General features: G+C 34.1%; 1 protein-coding gene across 3 annotated transcripts in view; it reads left to right on the forward strand.

The window, feature by feature from the left end:
- RPGRIP1L (RPGRIP1 like) overlaps positions 1-21,002 on the forward strand; it is a 97,060-nt gene that overhangs the window by 18,790 nt on the left and 57,268 nt on the right. For all 3 annotated transcript variants that reach the window (XM_043434802.1, XM_043434803.1, XM_043434804.1), the window contains exons 7-13: positions 5,047-5,152; positions 7,155-7,301; positions 8,611-8,684; positions 14,336-14,475; positions 19,392-19,498; positions 19,729-19,779; positions 20,456-20,635. In XM_043434802.1, coding sequence (XP_043290737.1) covers positions 5,047-5,152; positions 7,155-7,301; positions 8,611-8,684; positions 14,336-14,475; positions 19,392-19,498; positions 19,729-19,779; positions 20,456-20,635 — 805 coding nt within the window. The remainder of the gene's footprint in view (positions 1-5,046; positions 5,153-7,154; positions 7,302-8,610; positions 8,685-14,335; positions 14,476-19,391; positions 19,499-19,728; positions 19,780-20,455; positions 20,636-21,002) is intronic.

Raw genomic sequence — 21,002 nt, forward strand, 5'->3', positions numbered from 1 at the left:
CCATAGCTTTGACTAGACAGACCTTTGCTGGCAAAATACTGTCTCTGCTTTTTAATATGCTATCTAGGTTTGTCATAGCTTTTCTTCCAAGGAGTAAACGTCTTTGAATTTCTTGGTTGTGATTTTGGAGCCCAGGAAAATAAAGTCTGTCACTGTTTCCATTGTTTCCCCTTCTGTTTGCCATGAAGTGATGGGACCGGATGCCATGATCTTAGTTTTTTGAATGTTGAGTTTTAAGCCAGCCTTTTTGCTCTCCTCTTTCACTTTCATCAAGAGGCTCTTCAGTTCCTCTTCACTTTCTGCCATAAGTGTGGTGTCATCTGCATATCTGAGGTTATTGATATTTCTCCCAGCAATCTTGATTCCAGCTTGTGCTTCATCCAGCCCTTCAACCAGTGCTTCAACCAGCATTTCTCATGATGTACTCTGCATATAAGTTAAATAAGCAGGGTGACAATATACAGGCTTGATGTACTCCTTTAGCAATTTGGAACCAGTCCATTGTTCCATGATTGGTTTTAACTGTTGCTTCCTGACCTGCATACAGATTTCTCAGGAGGCAGGTTAGGTGGTTTGGTATTCCCATCTCTTTAAGAACTTTCCACACTTTGTTTTGATCCACACAGTCAAAGGCTTTAGCATAGTCAATGAAGCAGATCTTTTTTTGGAATTCTCTTGCTTTTTCAAAGGATGTTGGCTATTTGATCTCTGGTTCCTCTGCCTTTTCTAAATCCAGTTTGAAGATCTGGAAGTTCTCGATTCATGTACTGTTGAAGCCTAGCTTGGAGAATTTTGAGCGTTACTTTGCTAGCGTGAGATGAGTACATTGCGCAGTAGTCTAAACATGCTTTGGCATTGCCGTTCTTTGGGATTGGAATGAAAACTGACCTTTTCCAGTCCTGTGGCCACTGCTGAGTTTTCCAAATCTGCTGGCATATTGAGTGCAGCACTTTCACAGCATCATCTTTTAGGATTTGAAATAGCTCAGCTGGAATTCCATCACCTCCACTAGCTTTGTTCGTAGTGATGCATCCTTAACTTTGGACTCCAGGATGCCTGGCTCTAGGTTAGTGATCACACCATTTTTGTTATCTGGGTCATAAAGATCTTTTTTGTATAGTTCTGTGTATTCTTGCACCTCTTCTTAATATCTTCTGCTTCTGTTAGGTGCATACCGTTTCTGTCCTTTGTTGACAGGAGACAGACATGAATTCAGTCCTTGGTTCGGGAAGATCCCCTGGAGAAGGGCATGGCAACCCACTGCAGTATTCATTCCTGGAGAATTCCATGAACAGAGGAGCCTGGCAGACTACAGTCAGTGGGTCACACAGAGTCGGACACAACTGAAGTGACTTAGCGCACATGTGTCTCCCTAATAAGAGCTAGGAATGACCTGTATGCTTACAGACTGTCTGCCACTCTTAAAAAAAAAACTGGAGTTTTTCTTTATTCTAAGATTATTTTCAAGCTTATCCTCCAAATTTAGTCAGCCTAAAACTATTACTCAGAAAGAACCTCTTCATTCTATCTCATAAATATCTTACCTAACAACTTTCCAGAATTTCATAGCCTGCCTTTTGTATTCTAAAACCTTCCCTTCTAAATGGTGCTAAATGGTGCTAAAAATGGTAGTATAACATTTTTGCATCAAATAATCAAGAAGCTTTTTTTTTAGCATTCATAATCCCTACTGTAGCCAAGAAAGAACTGTTGACGGATGTGAAGGCGGGGAGCAACTATGTGCCTAGGAAGTGAAGTATTAGAAACTTTCACTGGAGCAAAGATTTGGACTTCTTAAGCTTTCATATTAGACTATACATTACATAGCACCACTGAAAGTTTTTTCTTCTCCAGTATATTTGAGGTTTTAAGTTTCTGGATTTATTATGGCACCCAGTAGCAGAGCTGGAGTCAAGTGTTTTCAAGGCTTCCATTAGAAATTCCTCTTCCAGAGTTTATTGCTTGACTGTTTCAAATTATATGAGAGAAACTTGGCACATAGGTTTGAGAGCTGGATTACTTTTTTCAACATAAAATCTAATTTACTTTAGTTTGTTTTTAATCTTAGAGATGGGCCAACAGCTCTTCTCATAGTTTTAAAAGATTTGATCATAATTCTAAATAATATATCTGCAAAAGAAAAGAAACCACATTTTCCAACTTAATTTTTTATGGGTTTTTTTTTTCTTTCAAAATCCTTGTTGAAAAATATGAGAAATTTATTTTCACAAAGCACCTAATTAGTGTGCTTGATATCCATTTGCAGATCATTTCACCATGTATAATGCAGCATGTATGAATTGGTGCATGACCATCTGAGTTCATCTGAATGTGTTTGCTATGCATTGTTCTTTCTGTTCAAATGGCATCATCCTGAAGACTTGATGTTCCCTTCATAGTGCATAGAACAGGGCAGGAACATATTATGTGGTGGTCACTTAAAATATTGTTCATAAAATTAGCCCTTTCTCTCTCTGCTCTTCAGAGGAGGCCAACCTGAGGCCTTCCTCTGCAGGCAGAGGTCCAGGACCAGCCACTTAGCAAGGACTCTAGCTCCCTCTTGCCTTCAAGTATCCTTCTCACATTCCTTTCCATGACATCTCCTTCCCTTTTTCCTCTCTCACATACACCCGCATTCTTTTACTGTATTTCATCTGTGTAAAAATGTTGATTGGCAGGTCTGAGATGATTTTTCGTTGTACACCTTTCTGAAGACCGGGCCACATTCATCACAGTGCTGCTTTTAACTTTCTTGCGCTTTATATCATCGACTCTTCACTCTCAGCTTAACAGCAAGTTATATTTCCTTTTCACTGTCACCGTCAGAAACACCCCATCATAACGATAACCATTATCTGTCATGCTTAGTCACTCAGTTGTGTCCCACTCTCTGCGACCCCATTGACTGTAGCCCGCCAGACCCCTCTGTCCGTGGAATTTTGCAGGCAAGAATACTAGAGCGAGTTACCATTTCCTATTCCAGGGGATCTTCCAGACCCAGGGATCAAACCTGGGTCTCTTGAGCCTCCTGCATTGGGAGGTGGATTTTTTTACCTGAGAAGCCCCAGCCATTATGTATAGAGCCCCTAAAACTTTAGAATAATTATTAAAGACTTCCAGGTGCTGTGTTGTTTCAGACTAGGTGTACTCTGTAATGAACTGATGTTTTATTTAAAGTACCACATTGTTATCATTGTTTTCTAAATACTACTTCTGTTGTATTTGTGCCTACTCATTGGGCATCATTAGTATAAAACATCAAATCACCTTTCTTGGCAATATTATGAAAAGTTTAAACTCCGAGGACTTTAGGAAATATTCAAGAAAACATCTACCAATTAGACCACTGAAAGTTTTTCTAAGATACTTACTGGCCTTTGTCTGACAAAGAAAATTCAAAATTAAAACCTGCTGTTTATATGACCCTATGAGGCTGAATGGGTTGTTGGGGCTTAATTTTTTGTCGGTGTCATCACATACTAGTTGTTATTCATACATATCTCACATATATTTAATCTTGAAAATATTAACATGCTTAAAAACAAGAAAAATAAGAGATGAATTACAGCTGAAAATATAAGTAGAGATTGAAATTATTTGAACAATATTCTGTCCTTCTGTAATAGTAAATGTCACTCACTGTTGAGCAGTCAAACCAAATAATTCTGGAGAAAACATAAGTTAATTTCAACTTTTAAATATGAAAAAATGTGAATATTTTCTATCGACCTAGTCAAAAAATATTTTCCCTTCATATTATTATTATTTTTTTAGTAAGTAAAATAATACTGAGGGGAATATTGGTGGGTGTACTGTTGAATGTGTGCTCAGAACTACTAGATAACATGTTTTAGACACATAATTATTTTAACATTGTGTTAAGACTGTACCTTGGGCAAGATCCAGGTTCTTGGACTTGTTTATCTTCTGTGTGAGGACAACTAACTGTCCGATGCCAAAATACAATGAACTTTCAAATATCAAAGAGGAAAATTAAGTATTTCAAGTCCTCAGCTGGTTTACAGATGTGTGAGCTTTGTAGTCCATTTTCTGGTTCCAGTAGGGCGTTGTGACAATTTTTCCAATATGTGTATACTAGATAAGTTTTGGAAGTAAAATTACTTACTTTAAATACTGAAATATTTTCTGAACTTAAGATTTTTGTGTTTATTTTTCTTAGAAAATGAAGTCTAAAACCAAGCCTCACAATTTTTAAAATACTTTTGAATGTGAAACATATTAAATTAAGGAACCTTCTTTCTCTGTCAGGAAAATAAATGCCTTTTGAAAACAGGTATTCATTTAGATCTATGATTAACCTTTAACAAGATCTTCCTGTTAAATTCTACGTTTGCTTTAATCTCAGTAGGAAAAATACAAACTAGTATTGCAGCATATAGAGTTTCTATGTACCCTGTGGACGTTAAATGATCTCTTACAGCCACAGGCACATCTGCAACGTATTTAAATGCCAGCTTTGGGCACTATTAGTCTAAAATGCTAAGTCACTTTTTTTTTTGGAAATATTTTGAAAAGTCTGAACTCCAGGAGGAAACGCCAATAAATGATAATCTTATGATACCATTTGTTTCGAGGGAGTTGTGGAAAGATGAGTAGCTGTATGGCATATTTTTCATTTAGAGGAAAATAATATGATAGCCCTCCTTAAAATCAGTCTGAAGTTTGGTGGCAGAATGATGGCTGTGCGAAAGACTGATGTACTTTTGCACATCTTTCAGGACGGTATAAAGTGATGGTATAAAGTGATACTATGTAGAAGTGACAAAATCAAATATGGGGCTCCCTTCAAACCCTGAGAGTCTATGTGTTTATGAAAGTTTAAGAATGATTATTGGTTGGTTTTAAACAGTAAGTCTATCCTGAGTGTATAATAAACTAGAAACCTCAATGACTGATATGCATGTGTGTAAATTTTTTTCTATGTAACAGTCAATGAAAAATTATAGTCTCACCACAGATTTTTTTTTCCTTTTGTTTTGCATTTTTAATTCTGTGTCTGTCTTTTTCTTAAATATATCATTGAAGGTCAAACATTCGAGACAACGTAGAAATGATTAAGCTTCATAAGCAACTAGTGGAGAAAAGCAATGCCCTTTCAGTAATGGAAGGAAAATTTATTCAGCTTCAAGAGGTACTGTAATAAATTATTTTATTAGGGTGGTACATAGATACAGAGGTTCAAAAATAGTGTTCAAACTTTTTTTAAAGTAGAATGGCCATAACACTGAAAAGTAATTTTTAAAGATTACTCTTTTTATTCTCAAGTGTGTATTATTTCCCTTCTGATATGGTCAGTTGTTTATAACTTAATTAACTAAAGAAATAACTGCTTGGACTCTTTGTGAATACCTGTGTCATCTTAAAATAATAAACACATTTATCATAAATCATCTCATGTCAAGAAAATTTATTCTTCACTCCTTTTATCTGAAATCATATGAGCATATAGCAATGAAGGTTTAGATGTATTTGTATATATCTTCAGTTCCACGCATTTATGAAGTATCTAAGATAGGTCAGTGCTTAGAATAGGTTAATAACCAAGTTTTGTTAAATCTATTTTGATATGTGGTGTTTTGTTTTTTTACTACTAGTTTCAGAAACTATTTGAATACCCATCACGTCACCTGTCAGTGTATTTGTTTTAAATCCTCACCGTTCAGGTTGACAGTACGTGGTACTCTTGTCCCCATGGTTGTTTTCACAAGGACTGTGGCCCCACAGAAATGTGCCATCAGAGCATTCCTGTTTATTGGCACTGCATAATTAATATAGTTTCTGGAATTAATGAACTCCAAAGCATTCCAGATGAGCAGAATTCATATTAAGCAATATGACTTTCTTTGAAGTCTGAAACAAGGAAAGCAGTAAATTGATGCAAAGCATAGGGTCATCTGAAGCCTAAATTCACTGTTGAATTAGATAAATACTTTCAACCATACTCTGGATAGTGTTTTCCATCCTGCAGTAACCTCTTGAAATGTCAAGTAATACATTGCCTTCCATATAAATATGAGCGTGTATGAAAGAGAAATTAATTAGAGAGTGGCATCGATAGTACTATCAGTAGCTAGATGGAAGAAGGAGGTTTAAAATACATGTAGTTGAAAGCCATCTCTAAAGGAGGAATTAAGAAAGGAATTAAAGAGTGATTCTGCCTTCATTTATCACTTTGACTGTTTTGATTTCCATTTCGCAATGACTCCAGCTATTTGTAGGTATTTGTTTAATATCATGAGTAGCAAGTATCTTTGATAACACAGATACCTCTTTTGGGATTGACATTGGGTAGAGATTTGAGAGGTTGAGACCAACAGCTTCACTGACGTAGCCCAAAGAAAGCTAGCTATAATAATACCAAGATTAACAAAAATTAGACTCAAGGATCTCAATATCCATGTTTCTTTTAAACAATTGAAGAACTTCAGTAGGACTTTAATGATTTAAATTAGCAGAGGAGGCATTACGTGTTATGGTCATATAGACTCTGTGAAAAGACTTTAGTGTAATCACCGTTTTTATTTCTAAAAGAAGTATGTGGCATTTAAGTATGTAAAACTGAATTTAAAACATATTCATAAGTAAATCAATTTTTGAAATTAAGACTTCAGTATCTATTTTACAAAATTGAAGTTCATAATTGTATTAAAATTAGAAGGTAACCTTCCAAAGCTGTTTATCTGGTGTGGCAACAAATATTTTCAGTTTGAATATTTGTGATCAGAATTTATTTTTAACCCATGCAGCAGCATTTTTTAGACAGCATTTCCAACCACTGCACCCACAGCAAAATGAAAAAAAAAAATTATCTGCTGAAACTAACTTACTCACTGGTCACTATCAACAAGTCAAAAAACTAGGGAAAAATAAAGGACAAAAACAGACTGCATTGTGTGACTGTGCTAAAATATTTTCTTCCTCGTGAAACCCTTTGGCCAAGACTACCTTGTATGGAGACATTATACATTGTATGATAGCACATTAATACAGTAACACATATACAATGTTGGTAAGATAAAGAATAAACTGTGTAACATGAACTTCTGGAGTAAATTCATTTTTTAGAATGGTAATCATTCATTCAAAGCAGAATCCAAAAATAGTTTTGAAAGGATTTTCTTTTTGTTTTTTAGAAGCAAAAAACTCTCCGGATCAGCCATGATGCCTTAATGGCAAATGGAGATGAGCTAAATCTGCAACTTAAAGAACAACGTTTAAAATGCTGCAGTCTTGAGAAACAGTTACGTTCCATGACATTTTCTGAAAGAAGAATAGAAGAGGTAAGCTCCTAAAATGTTTAGCCATTGGTTGCATTAAAACTTGTCTGTAACTGTTTTGAAAAAGTAAAATGGAGACATTTTAAATATTATATTGACTTCAGAATCCTAAACTACATCCATGGCACTTTGAGCACACCCAGTAATATGTGCATGGCAAATCGGTAGTTAACAATACTTAAAAAATGTGCTGAGATCCACTGTGTATCTAAAGGATTAAGGATCCTTGAGGAAAGGAAAACCATGGTTTTTTTTAACCATGACATTTTTAAACGGGTACCAAATTACCTGAGGAACTTAACTTTCTCAATCTTAACAGTTTATTAGTCATTTGAGATGTCAGAACAATTATAGAAATATATCTGTCTCTAAAGGAGGAGAATGTTCTGCCGTACAATGTCAGCAATTTTGAGAAATTTTTTTTTTTCTAAGAAGTTGTTTGAAAACTCATCTTCCTATTCATGTTGCTTCTCATGTTTCCCAGCTAGCACAATCTTCTGTAGTCTGTTAACCTTGTCCTTAAAGAGAATGGAGAGGAAATAAGATGCCTACTTTCTCTTGTCATCTTGGAAGAGTCTTTTACAGTGTCTCATACTGGCATCAAAAGAGAATTTTGAGAAGGGAATGAATTTTAAGAGTACTCTGATCCATGGGAAAAGGTTGTAACAATAAAATATAATGGTGAATTAAACTGAAATACTAGAAATAAATTCAGAAAGCTACATTTTAGTCATCAATATATAATTATTGGCCTGCGTTTATTTCTAAAAATATTATTCATTTATACATTGGGATAAAGCAAGCTATACAGTTTAATTTGTTCAGTCATTTGAAAGATGTTTCTTTGTAAATTCCAGGTAACATGAGAAATTGTGCGTTCACAGTAAATAGTGATTGACACAATTTGCTTGAACCACAAACCAAAAGAAAGCTTAATTCTTTAATTTTGGGAGGGGGGGAATTGGAAATTAATACAAAATGAATATAATGATGGAATCCATCAGGGAGGAAAGTAAAAAAATGTTTCCCCAAACCTAATAGAAGCTTTTAACACATTCTTTATTGAGTTTTGGCACATGTTGCCATAAAGCAGTGCATACATTCTTACTAAATTAAAACAGAAATATTAATTTCATGTTTACTTAACAACTTGGAAAAAACCGATGCTAAATTAGATACAGACAATATACGTGGCCTAGTTCACGGCTGCAGTGTAGAAATCAAGACTGAAACATGTTTGTCTCCTCGGTTTTCTTTTTGTTTTTTAATCCCTAGGTGGTTTTATGTACTTAATGTGTAATTTTCATTTCAGTTGCAGGATAGAATTAATGATTTAGAAAAGGAACGGGAACTTTTAAAGGAAAACTATGATAAACTTTATAACAGGTAAATAATAATTCCATGTGTTCTCTCCTTCTCTTGTTTGAGATCTTTTCTGTCAAAACACTGAATGTCAGAAAACCTAATATTGATGAAAGAATTAGCCACAGCTGATGGCAAGAAATCTATACACGTAACAAAAGAAAAATAAGCTTTTTTTAAGGGATTGGCAGTCAATTCTTTAACCTGAATAGCAGTCTGTTACTAAGAAAACCATATCACTTTGTTGGCAGTAACAACTGCTATCATTTCTTGAATACAGACTGCAAGCTTGAAGGCACTGTGATAAATACTCTGCTTATGTGTTGTTAGAAATTCTTTGCAACAACTTGGAAATGTAGGTATTATTAATGCCCACTTTGGAGAAATTGAAAATAAAATAGAATTAAGTAAATTTACCTGAGTTCTTAAAGCTATGAAGTAATAGAGATCGTATTTGAACCTCTCTTGGTCTCTCCAAGCCCTTGTTTGTTCTGCTGGGCTACCCAGCCTATTAGCTGAGCCTAATTCCGTTGATGGGAAGCAAAGGTCTTAGTTTTTCCTGGTTCTGAAAAAGAGAAACACAGCATCTTTATCCTAAGGTGTATTTTAGAGAGCTGCTTTCCTTTTTTTTAAAATCTGCTTCATAATTATGGTATTTTAAAAATTAATCCTTTCTAGTAATGTTAGAAACAAAATTCTGCTCCACAGCTCTGTTAAGTAATACACATGTGTGTGTACTTATAAGTTTTTTCAGTGTATGATACCAATAAGTGGTAATACAGATTTACATACAAGTAAATTTTATATATATTGACATATATATTTATGTTAGAGCTGATATTCAACAGTTGCTTCTAATTGGTCACATTCTGAAACATCAGAAAATAGCTATCTGATCTACAGATATAGCTTTAACTTTTTAACTGGGTTTTGTTTGAAATGTTTTGTAAGCTAAATTTACATCTTACAAATTAAACAAGTAGTAAGGAGAGGCTTTTATTTTGGTTTACTTTGAGACGATACCTAAATTAATGTTACGCGTCATTGTGGAGTATCACCTACGTTGCTTATCCTAGTGTTAATTATCTTTGCACAGTGGCTCATTATATTAAAGGTTACTAGTAGTGGGTTCAAACATCAAAGTAACATCTTGGGCTCTCCAGCAAGGACAGACTGGCTAAAAATCTTTATGTGGAATTTACCTTGGACCCCGTTCCAAATCATGTGGCCCTAGTGCTTTGCTCTGGTCCTCACTCTCATCAGCCCTGATTAATTTTATGTAAAACATTTATTATCCTATTTTATCTGTCTCTGTAGAATAATGCATAATATGCCTGTTTAGTAGTTGTATGTTTGAAATCTTAAAATTTCATTGTATAGATCACACAATCACCATATTATATAGCAGAGAAAATAATGTTATCCTTGTATCTTATAAATGAGGGAATTAAGACTCAAGAAAAATTACAAAACCTGTACAGAGTCAGTTTCAGCATTGCTGAAACCCCAGTACAAGACTAGAATCCATTTCTTTTGAATCTGAAACTTGATTTTTTTTTCCTCTATGTCTATCTCTCTGATTTTAATTGCAATGGAAAATTATATGTGCAAAAGGGAAACATTCATGAAATAATAGAACTCATACATTTTGAAATTTTTATTAATTTATAAATATTTATCTTAACATCTTATAATTTCAAGTAATTTAACATGGTCTTAATACATGAATATAAGTGCCATTTGGTCATTACTTTTACATTTTCTACTCCCCTTCAATGTGAGAATTTACTGAATATACTTTCCTATAATAAAAAGCATTAAACTTTGTTGGGAATAATGCATAAATGAAATTTTAAGAAAAGCATGTTTTTCTCAGAGTTTATCATCATGAAATTTATCTTTCCATATTAGAAGGTGATCTGAGAGTGTAAAACTGACTTTGAAGGATTTTATTTTAATGTTTTGTGCTTGAGCAACCTTTTTTTTCCCTGTCACATTAAAAACAGACTTCATTATGCTGCTTACACTTGAAGTTTGTGTGAAGTGTGTAGAAGTAAATGGGTATAATGAGTGTCAAAACATTTGTGTCAAAAAAAAATGTCACTTAGGGACAAAATCCAGCAAGCACACATGATAGCAACTAGAACTATAAAATTCTCTAATACAGTTTTTTAAATACATAATGTGTTTTCAGAAGCATAGTTGAAAAAACTCTACAAAAATCAACATCCTCCCCAGGATTCTTTACAGCTCTTGGATTTCATGGCAGTGTTATTCATCGTTGCCAATAAGTAAGGCTCATCACAAACTACATATATTCCCTTTTCGGTTACTCATAGTGATAGCATGTTTTTAAGAGGAGAGCATTTGTTTGTTATTCAGAATTGGCTGGTTTTCAGTAGAAAAATGTGATGTGCAGATTGCATTCTCATCTTCCTTTTCAAATGGTATTTTGAATGTGTTTATTACTTGACATATGACATATTAGAGAATCATCTGGTAAGATAAAATCTTCATGCTAGTATTTGGTATGAGCCATTTTTAATATGTTATAACATTTTTGATACTTTGCCAAGCCATGAGTATAACTTTAAGAAATGTTCATTAAAAATATTCAGAATAAAATTTTTTGCAATTAAATCTTTTAATTTGATCAGAGAGAAAAGCTGTACTATAATATAGTAAAGCTGTGTCCCATTTTTGAAGTTAGTATATAGTTTTAGGTTAATGCAGCTGATGAATGCAACAGTCTCTCAACTATTACGTATATCAGTAACCTGAAAACAGTAAAATGGAGGTTTCACCCACCCTATGAAACCTCCCCACCTGCCCTTGGCCCTCACCCTCAACACCATTCAATTCAGATTCAGCCAGTTTGAGTTTTGAATCCAGAGACTATTAAAGGTGATTTTAAGGTATTAACTCCTGAGAGACACTAATCCAATGCATATTTAAAAGAAGAGTTGGTCCAGTTTCTGAAGATGATATTAACCATTTTAAGAATTGAATGATTCAAGTTTTTACAACGTGATAGTCATCTAATATCCAAAATTTAAGGGCACACTGCTGACCATCCATAGACTCTCTGTGTTCTATTTCTGTAAATCAAACACCTGACCCCCTATAATCTTCTAAGAAACATGGATGCTCATATGATCCTAAATGAGCACTTTGTGCTTCCCGGAAATCAAACTGGTTACATTGGGGCAGTCATTTTTCCTTTAGTAAGGGAAATGTCCCCATGTTAATATGCATTTAATTTCCACTAGGCCTAACAGAGGTACCTATGGATTTCCTTGTGGAGAATTAGAGCTTATTCTTCCCTATCCCTCACATTAGGATGCCCTTGAACATTGGAACAAAAGGAATTACTTCCGTAAGAAAAAAGACTTTAGGGCAGAGGTGAATTCTTCAGCTCTTTTTTTTTTTTTTTTAATCTTACCATGTTGTTGATCAAGGGTGTGTACTTACAGTATGCTGACCCATGACTGCCAGTGGGCATGCCAGTGACCACAGGAACCAATGGGCATTCCATTGCAGAGGGATACTTTATCACTCCAGAAACGTAATGTAACAATGAAATGTGCACAAAGGCCAACTATGATCCCTTCCTCAGTTGTCACTGTAGGCAATGTACAAAAACATTTTCATGAATAAAGGGTTCTCAAAGACTGTTCACATATGCAGATTTAATCATGTACACAGCCTCTACAAAGAAAATGGAGCCAGATGTGGTTTACCATTTATAGTTACACAGATGGCTCCAAGCATAGAGGAATACAGTAAATTCAAAAGGAATTCCTCATGAAACTCCAGTGGAATGTAATCCTGAATTTAGAGGGAAGATAGCAGTGGACTAAATTCAGAGTGACTTATGCTGATTTACACTAGTATTTTGTGGGTTTGGAAAAACCAGGCTGCTAAATTGTTCTTAATTTAAACACATACAGCTTCTGATGTTTCTGCCAGATTAACTGTTGGTGATCTTTTTGCTGGTACTAATGCTATTGGAACACTACTGTTTCTAATTTTTAGCGGCTGATATAATGTATGGTTGTGCCTATTTCATCATGCTAATTTTTTTTTCCGGGTAGTACATGTTTTTAATAATATAAAACACACACACACATGCATACACACACATACACTCACGTAAATGCATATATGTGTATGTGTTTGGTATACATAATTTGACCAGATATGGAAATATATTTGTTCTTTATAAAAAAATGAAAATGTAAGGGGATATTCTTTACTTCAGTATTTAAAGTACATATTTGGATTTCATTTAAACCTAGGTGACTCTACCTTTGATAAAATTAACATAAAACATTGATATATCAGATCCATGTATTTTTTTAAGGTTCCATATGTGAAATGAGAACACTGATAGAAGAAACAGATGTCATATTTAGAGAAACTCCTAGAATTCCATTTATTTTTAAGGTCATGTTATTTTAAATGCAGTAAAAACATTCAAACTGGAAAATAAATACACAGTTTTTTGTTCTTTTGAAAGACATGCCTCCCAGAAAAGTATCTCTTTTGGAATAAAACCTCAGACTAGCTGGGGGCAACATTTACGGCAATTTTCAGTAACAAGTTTCGGCAATTTTCAGTAACAAGTTTCTTTTCCATTTACTTTATCATCAGTTCAAAACCAGATTTAGTCAATTTCTGCTTCCTTTACTGGGTTTAAAAATAAGTAGAAGGGTCAAACCTGCTGATAATTATTCAGTCATATCAAGCTTCACAGATAATAGTTTTCTGCTGAAATACAGATCAAGATCAGTTTTTCCAAAACCTGGTTATCACCTGGGAACTTTATAAAACTGTGAATTCCAGGGCCCCAGGATCTGCATTTTTAACCTAGCACCAGTGTTTTAGGCCAACATTTGGAAACCAGTGACCTCAACAAATATTTACTATATACCTTCTGCATACCACTTGGTTATTTTGCAGCTGATTTTTCCAGTGTCCTGTGTCTGATCATTAGTAGATTTTCATGATAGTTTAAACTGCTACTTTTATTAATGAATAATAATTCTATCTGTAACATTATTATCAAGGTGCTCTCATTGGGTTTTCACCCCAGTCATGTGTAACAATGTAAAACTGGTTGTTCTTAGCCTGCTGCTGTTTGCTTTTTAGGACAAAAACTGTATGATCACTGCTGTTTAATATCAGAATTGCCATCATTTTGTGGCCAGTATTTTCTGGATATGTTTTTATCCCCGACTCTTTAAAAGTTCAAACTCTAGAATTAACGATCAGGTGGAGAGTCCCTTTTCTCTGTATTAAGAGGGTGCATTCGTGGGAGAGGATGGTTTTGTCTGAGGTCTACTGCTGAGGTTTGGAATTGTGGATTCCTTTGGACTATGTACAGTATCTGAATTCCTTTAGTAGTCCCACAAAAGCTGCACACTGCCAACTTTTCTGACTTTAGAGCTCTAAATTAAGGCCAGTTCCTTTGCTCATCCCACAAACTCTTTCATGTTCCCTAACCGCAGCCTGAGAAAGGCGCCTTGGTTTCAACAGCAGCAGACCAGCATATGTTTACTTAATTCCTAAGACATGATGACAGTGGTCTCTGTGCCACTAAAAGCTTTTCTCTTTATTATTTTCGGTTGAAGCTGATTTCCAAGCTTTCCCTGCCTGTCACGTGTGTTTTGCAGTGCCTTCAATGCTGCCCACGAAGAGCAATGGAAGTTAAAGGAACAGCAGCTGAAAGTACAGATTGCTCAACTCGAGACAGCCTTAAAATCCGATTTAGCAGACAAAACCGAAATCCTTGACAGATTAAAAACTGAAAGAGGTACATGTGAAGTGACTACTGACTTACTCATTTCGGACATGCATGTTATTCATCGTTATTCACTGACTTGATAAGTACTCATTATGGTGCTGTTGCTTTGCCAGGCACCTTGCTGCTTACTGGGGACACAGCCTGTATGAACCGTCATCCGCTTTTATGAGTTTAGTGATTGCTGAAAATTTCCCTTCACTCAGCTTAGCATACATGCCAAACAAATTAGTTTTCCTCAGAGTTACTCTTGTTCAGGTTGTCTTTAGTTTGTTTAATTTTCCTAAATTTATTCAAGTCAACAAGTGTTGATTGAGCACCAGTTTGTGCTAGGCGCTATTCTAAGTTCCAGGGATACAGCAAGGAATAAAACAAAGACCTAGTCCTCATGCAGCATAAATTTGAGAGAGAGAAACTGATAGTAATTAAATAAATATGCAGTACATCAGGTGGTGGCAAGTGCACACGGGGGGAAAAGTGGCCGTGGAAGACAGCCGAGAAGGGCGGAAGTCTCTCTTGGCTGTTTTTGATCTGGCAGACAGGGAAGACCTCTCTAATAGTGAAATGTCGAATTCTACTCTGTGACAGAGAACTTAAATACAGAAGCCTTGTCAAGATGTCCCTGCTAAAATAATAATCATTAATAAGTTACACTTTATGAGTCCCAGATCTCACCCTTCTTGTCTCATAGAAGTAAAATAATTTATAACTAAAGTAGATGTCTGCTCTACTGTCTTATACACACGTATACTCACAAATGCACAACCAGGAAAGTGAATTGTTTGCTCCAAGTGTTGTATGTATTTGCTCTTCCGCTAGATAAACCCACTGATGTGCTATTAAGGTTACTCCTTTTGAACATTTGCAATTCAGTTGCATGAGAACATTTCAATGTTTAATACAGACTCAGTTAAAAAAAAAACAATTACATATCTAGGCAGTATTCACTATATTGATTTAGATCACACTGCCATATTTTGTTAACTCTAAGAAAGATTTTTTTTCCCATTTTAACATCTCTGAATTTGGGAAGCATCTTTTTAGCATCACTAAAAAGGTGATAACTTTTTTTTTAATTATGGTCTGATTTTTTTTTTTTTTAGCATTTTAAGAAGTCTGAAATTGGAGCACATCTTGTAATCAATGGGGTCTTAATCTCAATGAAATATATATGCAGTACTTATATTTACCAAGTGGTTAAGTTTGATGGCAGATGGTTTCTGAATTTTTTTCTAGAAGATTGTGAGTAGAATAAAATGGTGACATGATTTCTGACTGGGTGGATATTTTAAAGTTTCTGCGTCAAAGATATATAGTTCCTGATTTTAATGTGTAGCATTTTATACCTAACAAAGTGCTTTGTTTAGTAGTTGCTCAATAAAGTCTTCCACCAAAGTAGAAGTTCTCTATATTTCCTTTCTTTTCGTTCTAAAGGAAAGAAAAATGAAGTAAACCTTTCTTACTTCTTTGCTTTCTGTTCTTCCCTAGATATCAAAATTTCCAAACACTCATCTTTTCACATTTACATTGTTCTCTGGAAAGAAACGCTTAAGAGGATAGAATCTTAGTGGTCTTTTTTTCTTTTTTTTTTTTTTTTAAAAAACCTATTTATTGCTGTTGGATTAATTCTGGGGGTTCCTGTAAATTATTAAAACAACAATTGCTAAGTTATTTTAATACAACTAGTGCATTCCTTATCTTTTTTTTTTTTACTGGTTCTTAAGTCTTTCAGATTTTTTTGAATAATGAAAATAACTCGTGCATTATTAAAAAAGAAGAATCCAATAAACAAAAAACTTTCTTCTAAAAGTCACTCAATCCCACAACCCACAAAATAATCACTATTATTTATATATGTCTTTCCAGAGTTGTTTCTATATGTATACATGTAATTTAATGTGCTTTTTTTAAAAGTACATGTATAAACCCACATCTTCATTCATAATGGCTGTCATAGTTTTCCAGTGTGAGGATCTGCCATAGACAGTTTAACAGCCTTCTATTGATGAATTTTTAAATAACTTCAGCTTTTTTAAGTATCATAAACCTCTTTCTGCACAGATATTTACACATTTATCCAATTATTTGCTTAAGAAAAATTGCTAGAACCAAATCTTTTTTTAATGCAACTGTTTTAGTTATTTTTGCTTGAATACCTGGAATTTACAGTTCTACTAGTTTCAAGGTTTTGTTTCTTTGTGAAAATGTTCAAATAGATTATAAGAAAAATAATACAGCCTTTAAACAATTTTTTTCCAGGAATTATTAAACCAAAAATTGAATTTGTCTATTTAAGGAAATCTTTTAATATTTAGAAAATTCCTTTTTGTATTACAGATTTTGAAATTGTTTCGTTTTACTTTGAAGTCTCTTCACACATTTACTTTCTTGTGTATCAAGTGTTCTCTGCCAGAAGATGTTTCCCTGGCTTCTTGTAGTCATTCATCTAACTGGCAAATTATTTTTAGAGAATACTCACCTCTTTATTCAAGGTACAAATTAGTTTCAGATTGTGTGAATATGTGGGGGAAGGATATGTAAATGCAGTTTGCATTTGGTTAATGCTTAAATTAACTGCATGTGTTTAAGGGCCTGCTTTTGAAAGTTCCTTTCTATCTTTAGCTGAAATGCATAATTCAGCATAATACATATGGTTATATTGATCACAGCTGAAGATATTAGCACAAAGGAGCTCTGAAAATTGTTTAGTTGAATTGTTCTCTGCATTCTGCTTATTAATGGTGTTCTCGAAGAACATAATTTTAAGAGTGAAATGTTATCTCATTTGAATAAAATGCTGTTTAGCTTAACCTGCTTTTTGTCAAATCATAAGGTAAGGAGGTTATTTTTCATCTTGTACAGAGTGCTTTGATTTTTTCATATTATAATTCAGCAAGTCTATACCCTCTTTGAACTATAACGTCTCTGTACTTTTAAAGTCCCGGGAGTTATATCCCCCAATAAACAGTTTAAGAAAGGAAAAATACAGTAGATAATTCTACATAAAATTCTGTAGAGAGAAAGTTGTTGTTACTCAGTAATACCTTCTCCCACTAATAAAGTATTTTCACACTAATAAAGACTTGGTTTTAAAAATAACCAGTGAAGTGGGGACGTGGTTGTTGAAACAAAAGTCAGCAAAGGAAGGAACATTTGAATAAGTTTATTTACACCAGTAACATATACCCTGCTCTGAAAAGTTGAGAGACCAGAAAAACTAGAGCATAGACGTAATATACACGGCATCTGGATGAAGATGGAGCAGTCACGTCCTTACACTTTAGGTCCCCCTCAGAACCCCTGAAAGTTTCACTGGCCCGAGAAGGAAATTACATTATCCCCAGGACCTTGGTTTTACATCTTTCTCACTACATTTACCTTCTTTTTGTTACCTAATCTGGATTGTGTTGTAACCTAATCAACATCAAATAAAGGGTTTCACATTATTGTTTTACTCTCTAACCGAAAAAGCAAATTTATCTCGTAATAACTCACATTTATTATTAATCCTAATTTTTAGTTTAGAGATAAATATTTGAGCTTTACCTTAAAATTTTTCAAGTATTGTTCACATTGGAAAATTCTTTCATTTAGTTCATTGAACAGTAGCCGTTTATACCCTAGGATAACATTTTAACCTTTTGTCAATAAGAAAAATATTTACATATTTGATATTAAAATGGTTTTACATACCCTAGGGTAACTTTTCTTACTTCTTAGTTTGCCAGAAATATGTCATATTAAAAATCATCTAATTTAATCCATTTCTTCTAAACTGTGTGATTTGCAGTTTTTACTTCTATGTAGCATTTACGTCTTGGGAACACAAAGCTTTATGAAAGTCAGAAACATTTTTGTATAAGTGCAGTCAGTGTGCAAATGTATTCATGTAAGAAATTCTTGGCAAATATGTTGATTTCCCTTTTTTTTTTTTTAAGAAAAGGAAACAAAAATGTGCAACTTGAGTTGAGGACTTATGATAACCATAAATCTCTGTGAGCAGGATGAAATTAGTAGAGACACTTTGGATGACATGGTTTAGTCAGTCCACAGGGAGACGACAAAGGAGAATACTTGACCGCCACAACGATCTCTAGTGAAGAATACACTTAAGAACATAGGACTGAAGGATAGATTTGTTAGCTAGCCATTATGCTTTTTTTTTTTTTAAGTTAAGCATATTTAAGGCAAAGAGTAAAAAATTCAACTCTCTATGGATTTGCTGTCTTCTTTAGCTCTTCCCTATACCCCAGCTTGTGGGTCCTGGTGAATGAGCACATAGGCAAGGGTAACCTATCTCCATCCCATAATGATAGCTCTGAGTCCATGTCCTAATTAATAGCATGAACTCAATGAATAAAGAATGCCCATGAATTATTATTGATACTACGATGCACTGGTTGAGAATCCATTTCTCTCACCTTAACAGAGTTATTTAAAAATGGGGTTGATGATAATTATGGATCTAGAGTTATCACCAGAGAAATTATCCTGTTTTAATTAAAAAAGACCTTATGCTAAATGGGGAAAAGATAACTCAAGGAAGTCGATTTTAAAAACACTAAAAGACACAATTTTTTTTTTTTGCATGCCTTTCAGGACCCTTAATAAGTAAGTAAAAGTCATAGATTTAGAAACATATTTTCTTAGGTATTTTAGATAGTATGTTCCTTTGAAGTCCCAGAGGCACAATTTCCTTATATTAATACTGTGAACCTCAGTCTTAAGTTTCTGATAAGCCAGTGAATCCATATGGTGGACACATGATAGTGTGCGTTTCTTCCTCATTCCCCTGCTGCCTTTGTCTAAGGTGCTAGAGAACAATACTAGCTCGAGCTGAATGTGTATCACCAATTAAGTTAATTTAAAATGTGTTCTTCTACCTCATTCTCACTTAACTTTCTAATTGCGTTGACTTTATTTTTAAGGCCAAAATGAGAAAATCAGTCAAGAAAATAGACAACTCCAGTTACAGTACCTGGAACAAAAGCAACAACTTGATGAACTTAAAAACCGCATGAAGTTTTACAACCAGGTGAACCATTTTCCTATTTAGGAAATGAACTCCAAATTTTTATCTAACTACTTTATATGTCAAGAAAACACTGTACCACAGAGCAACAGAATACAAATATACAACTTAGTTTATTAATCCATGGTATCTTGCAGCTTATGTTCCTTGAGGGTAATCTGTGTAGTTGGAACATCTCTTGTACTTTCCATTAGTATCTCACTGTGAGCTTTTACTTACTCTGTCTTTTGCAGGAGAGTGATATTAATGCTGATGAATTGAGTGAAGCTCTCCTGCTTATAAAGGTAACTTTCTAAACTTCACCATGAATTTCATGTCTACATATAAGTGTTTCAGCATAATGATGACCCTTATCTGTAACCTTTATACTTGCAGAATGAATTATTCAGGAAAGTGGTCAGGTGACATTTAGTTATAGCATATACATATTTCATAATGACATCAAAATTACATTAAAGTAGACCTCAAAAACTCATGTTTAAAGCACTTTCTCCAACTGTAACAAACATTTCACTTTTGTGTGCCCCACTGTAAAACTAATCAACAATTTTCTGTCCTAAGAGACCTTGGTGCACCCTATTATCTTAAGTAAAATATTGAATTATACATGTCACCAGAAGATATTTTCCAGTTCTAGAATATTCTGTTATAAGAAGACACAAGAAAATATATTCCTTTCCTTTTAGGTCATCGCAGTGTAGATTTTAATCAAATGAAGAAATAGAAATAAATGTACTTGATTCTCTTTTACATCATGGAGTAATAAACTGTTTTTCTATTTCTCTGTAATTGTTCCAAATATCTATCCAATTATTGTATTCTATATCAGGACTGCTTTATTCCTAATGGAAAATGGAAATCTATCTGTTTTCAATTAATGATTTCTTGCTATATCTGTGTTAATTCACGATTACATTTTAGAAACTCTTGTTTTGGTAATAAAACGTGTTTTTGTTTTAGGCTCAAAAATCACAAAAAAATGGAGACCTTTCATTTTTAGAAAAAGTAGACAGTAAAATTAATAAAGATTTAGAACGGTCCATGAAAGAGCTGCAAGCAACTCATGCAGAAACAGTGCAAGAACTTGAAAAGACAAGAAACATGTTAATTATGCAACATAAAATTAATAAAGATTATCAGGTACTGTAATACACTAAATCCAGAAGATAGGTTTCCTATAATATTCTATTGATGATGTGCATTTTAAAGCAGTATCCTCTACTATCGTCTATTATAATCTATTGTCATGTGTTACCACGTGCTGGGAATTTAGCCTTGTAACTGGATACTTAGACTAAAGAGTTCTAAAACAAATAATGTTTTTTTAAGTCCTTGGTTTTAGGGAGCGAACTGTGGCGATGAATTCCCCCTTTACTAGTGTTAGCACACTGCAGCTGGGTTATAGTCTCTCCTAAGGTCCTGCCACAGCTATGTTTGTATTAGCTTTTAACTAATGGGAATATCACTCCTTAAAAGGAATCCAGAGTTGTGTGGATTTCACTCCTGA

This window comes from Cervus canadensis, chromosome 18, assembly GCF_019320065.1.
Source record: "Cervus canadensis isolate Bull #8, Minnesota chromosome 18, ASM1932006v1, whole genome shotgun sequence".
Taxonomy (NCBI): Eukaryota; Metazoa; Chordata; class Mammalia; order Artiodactyla; family Cervidae; genus Cervus; species Cervus canadensis.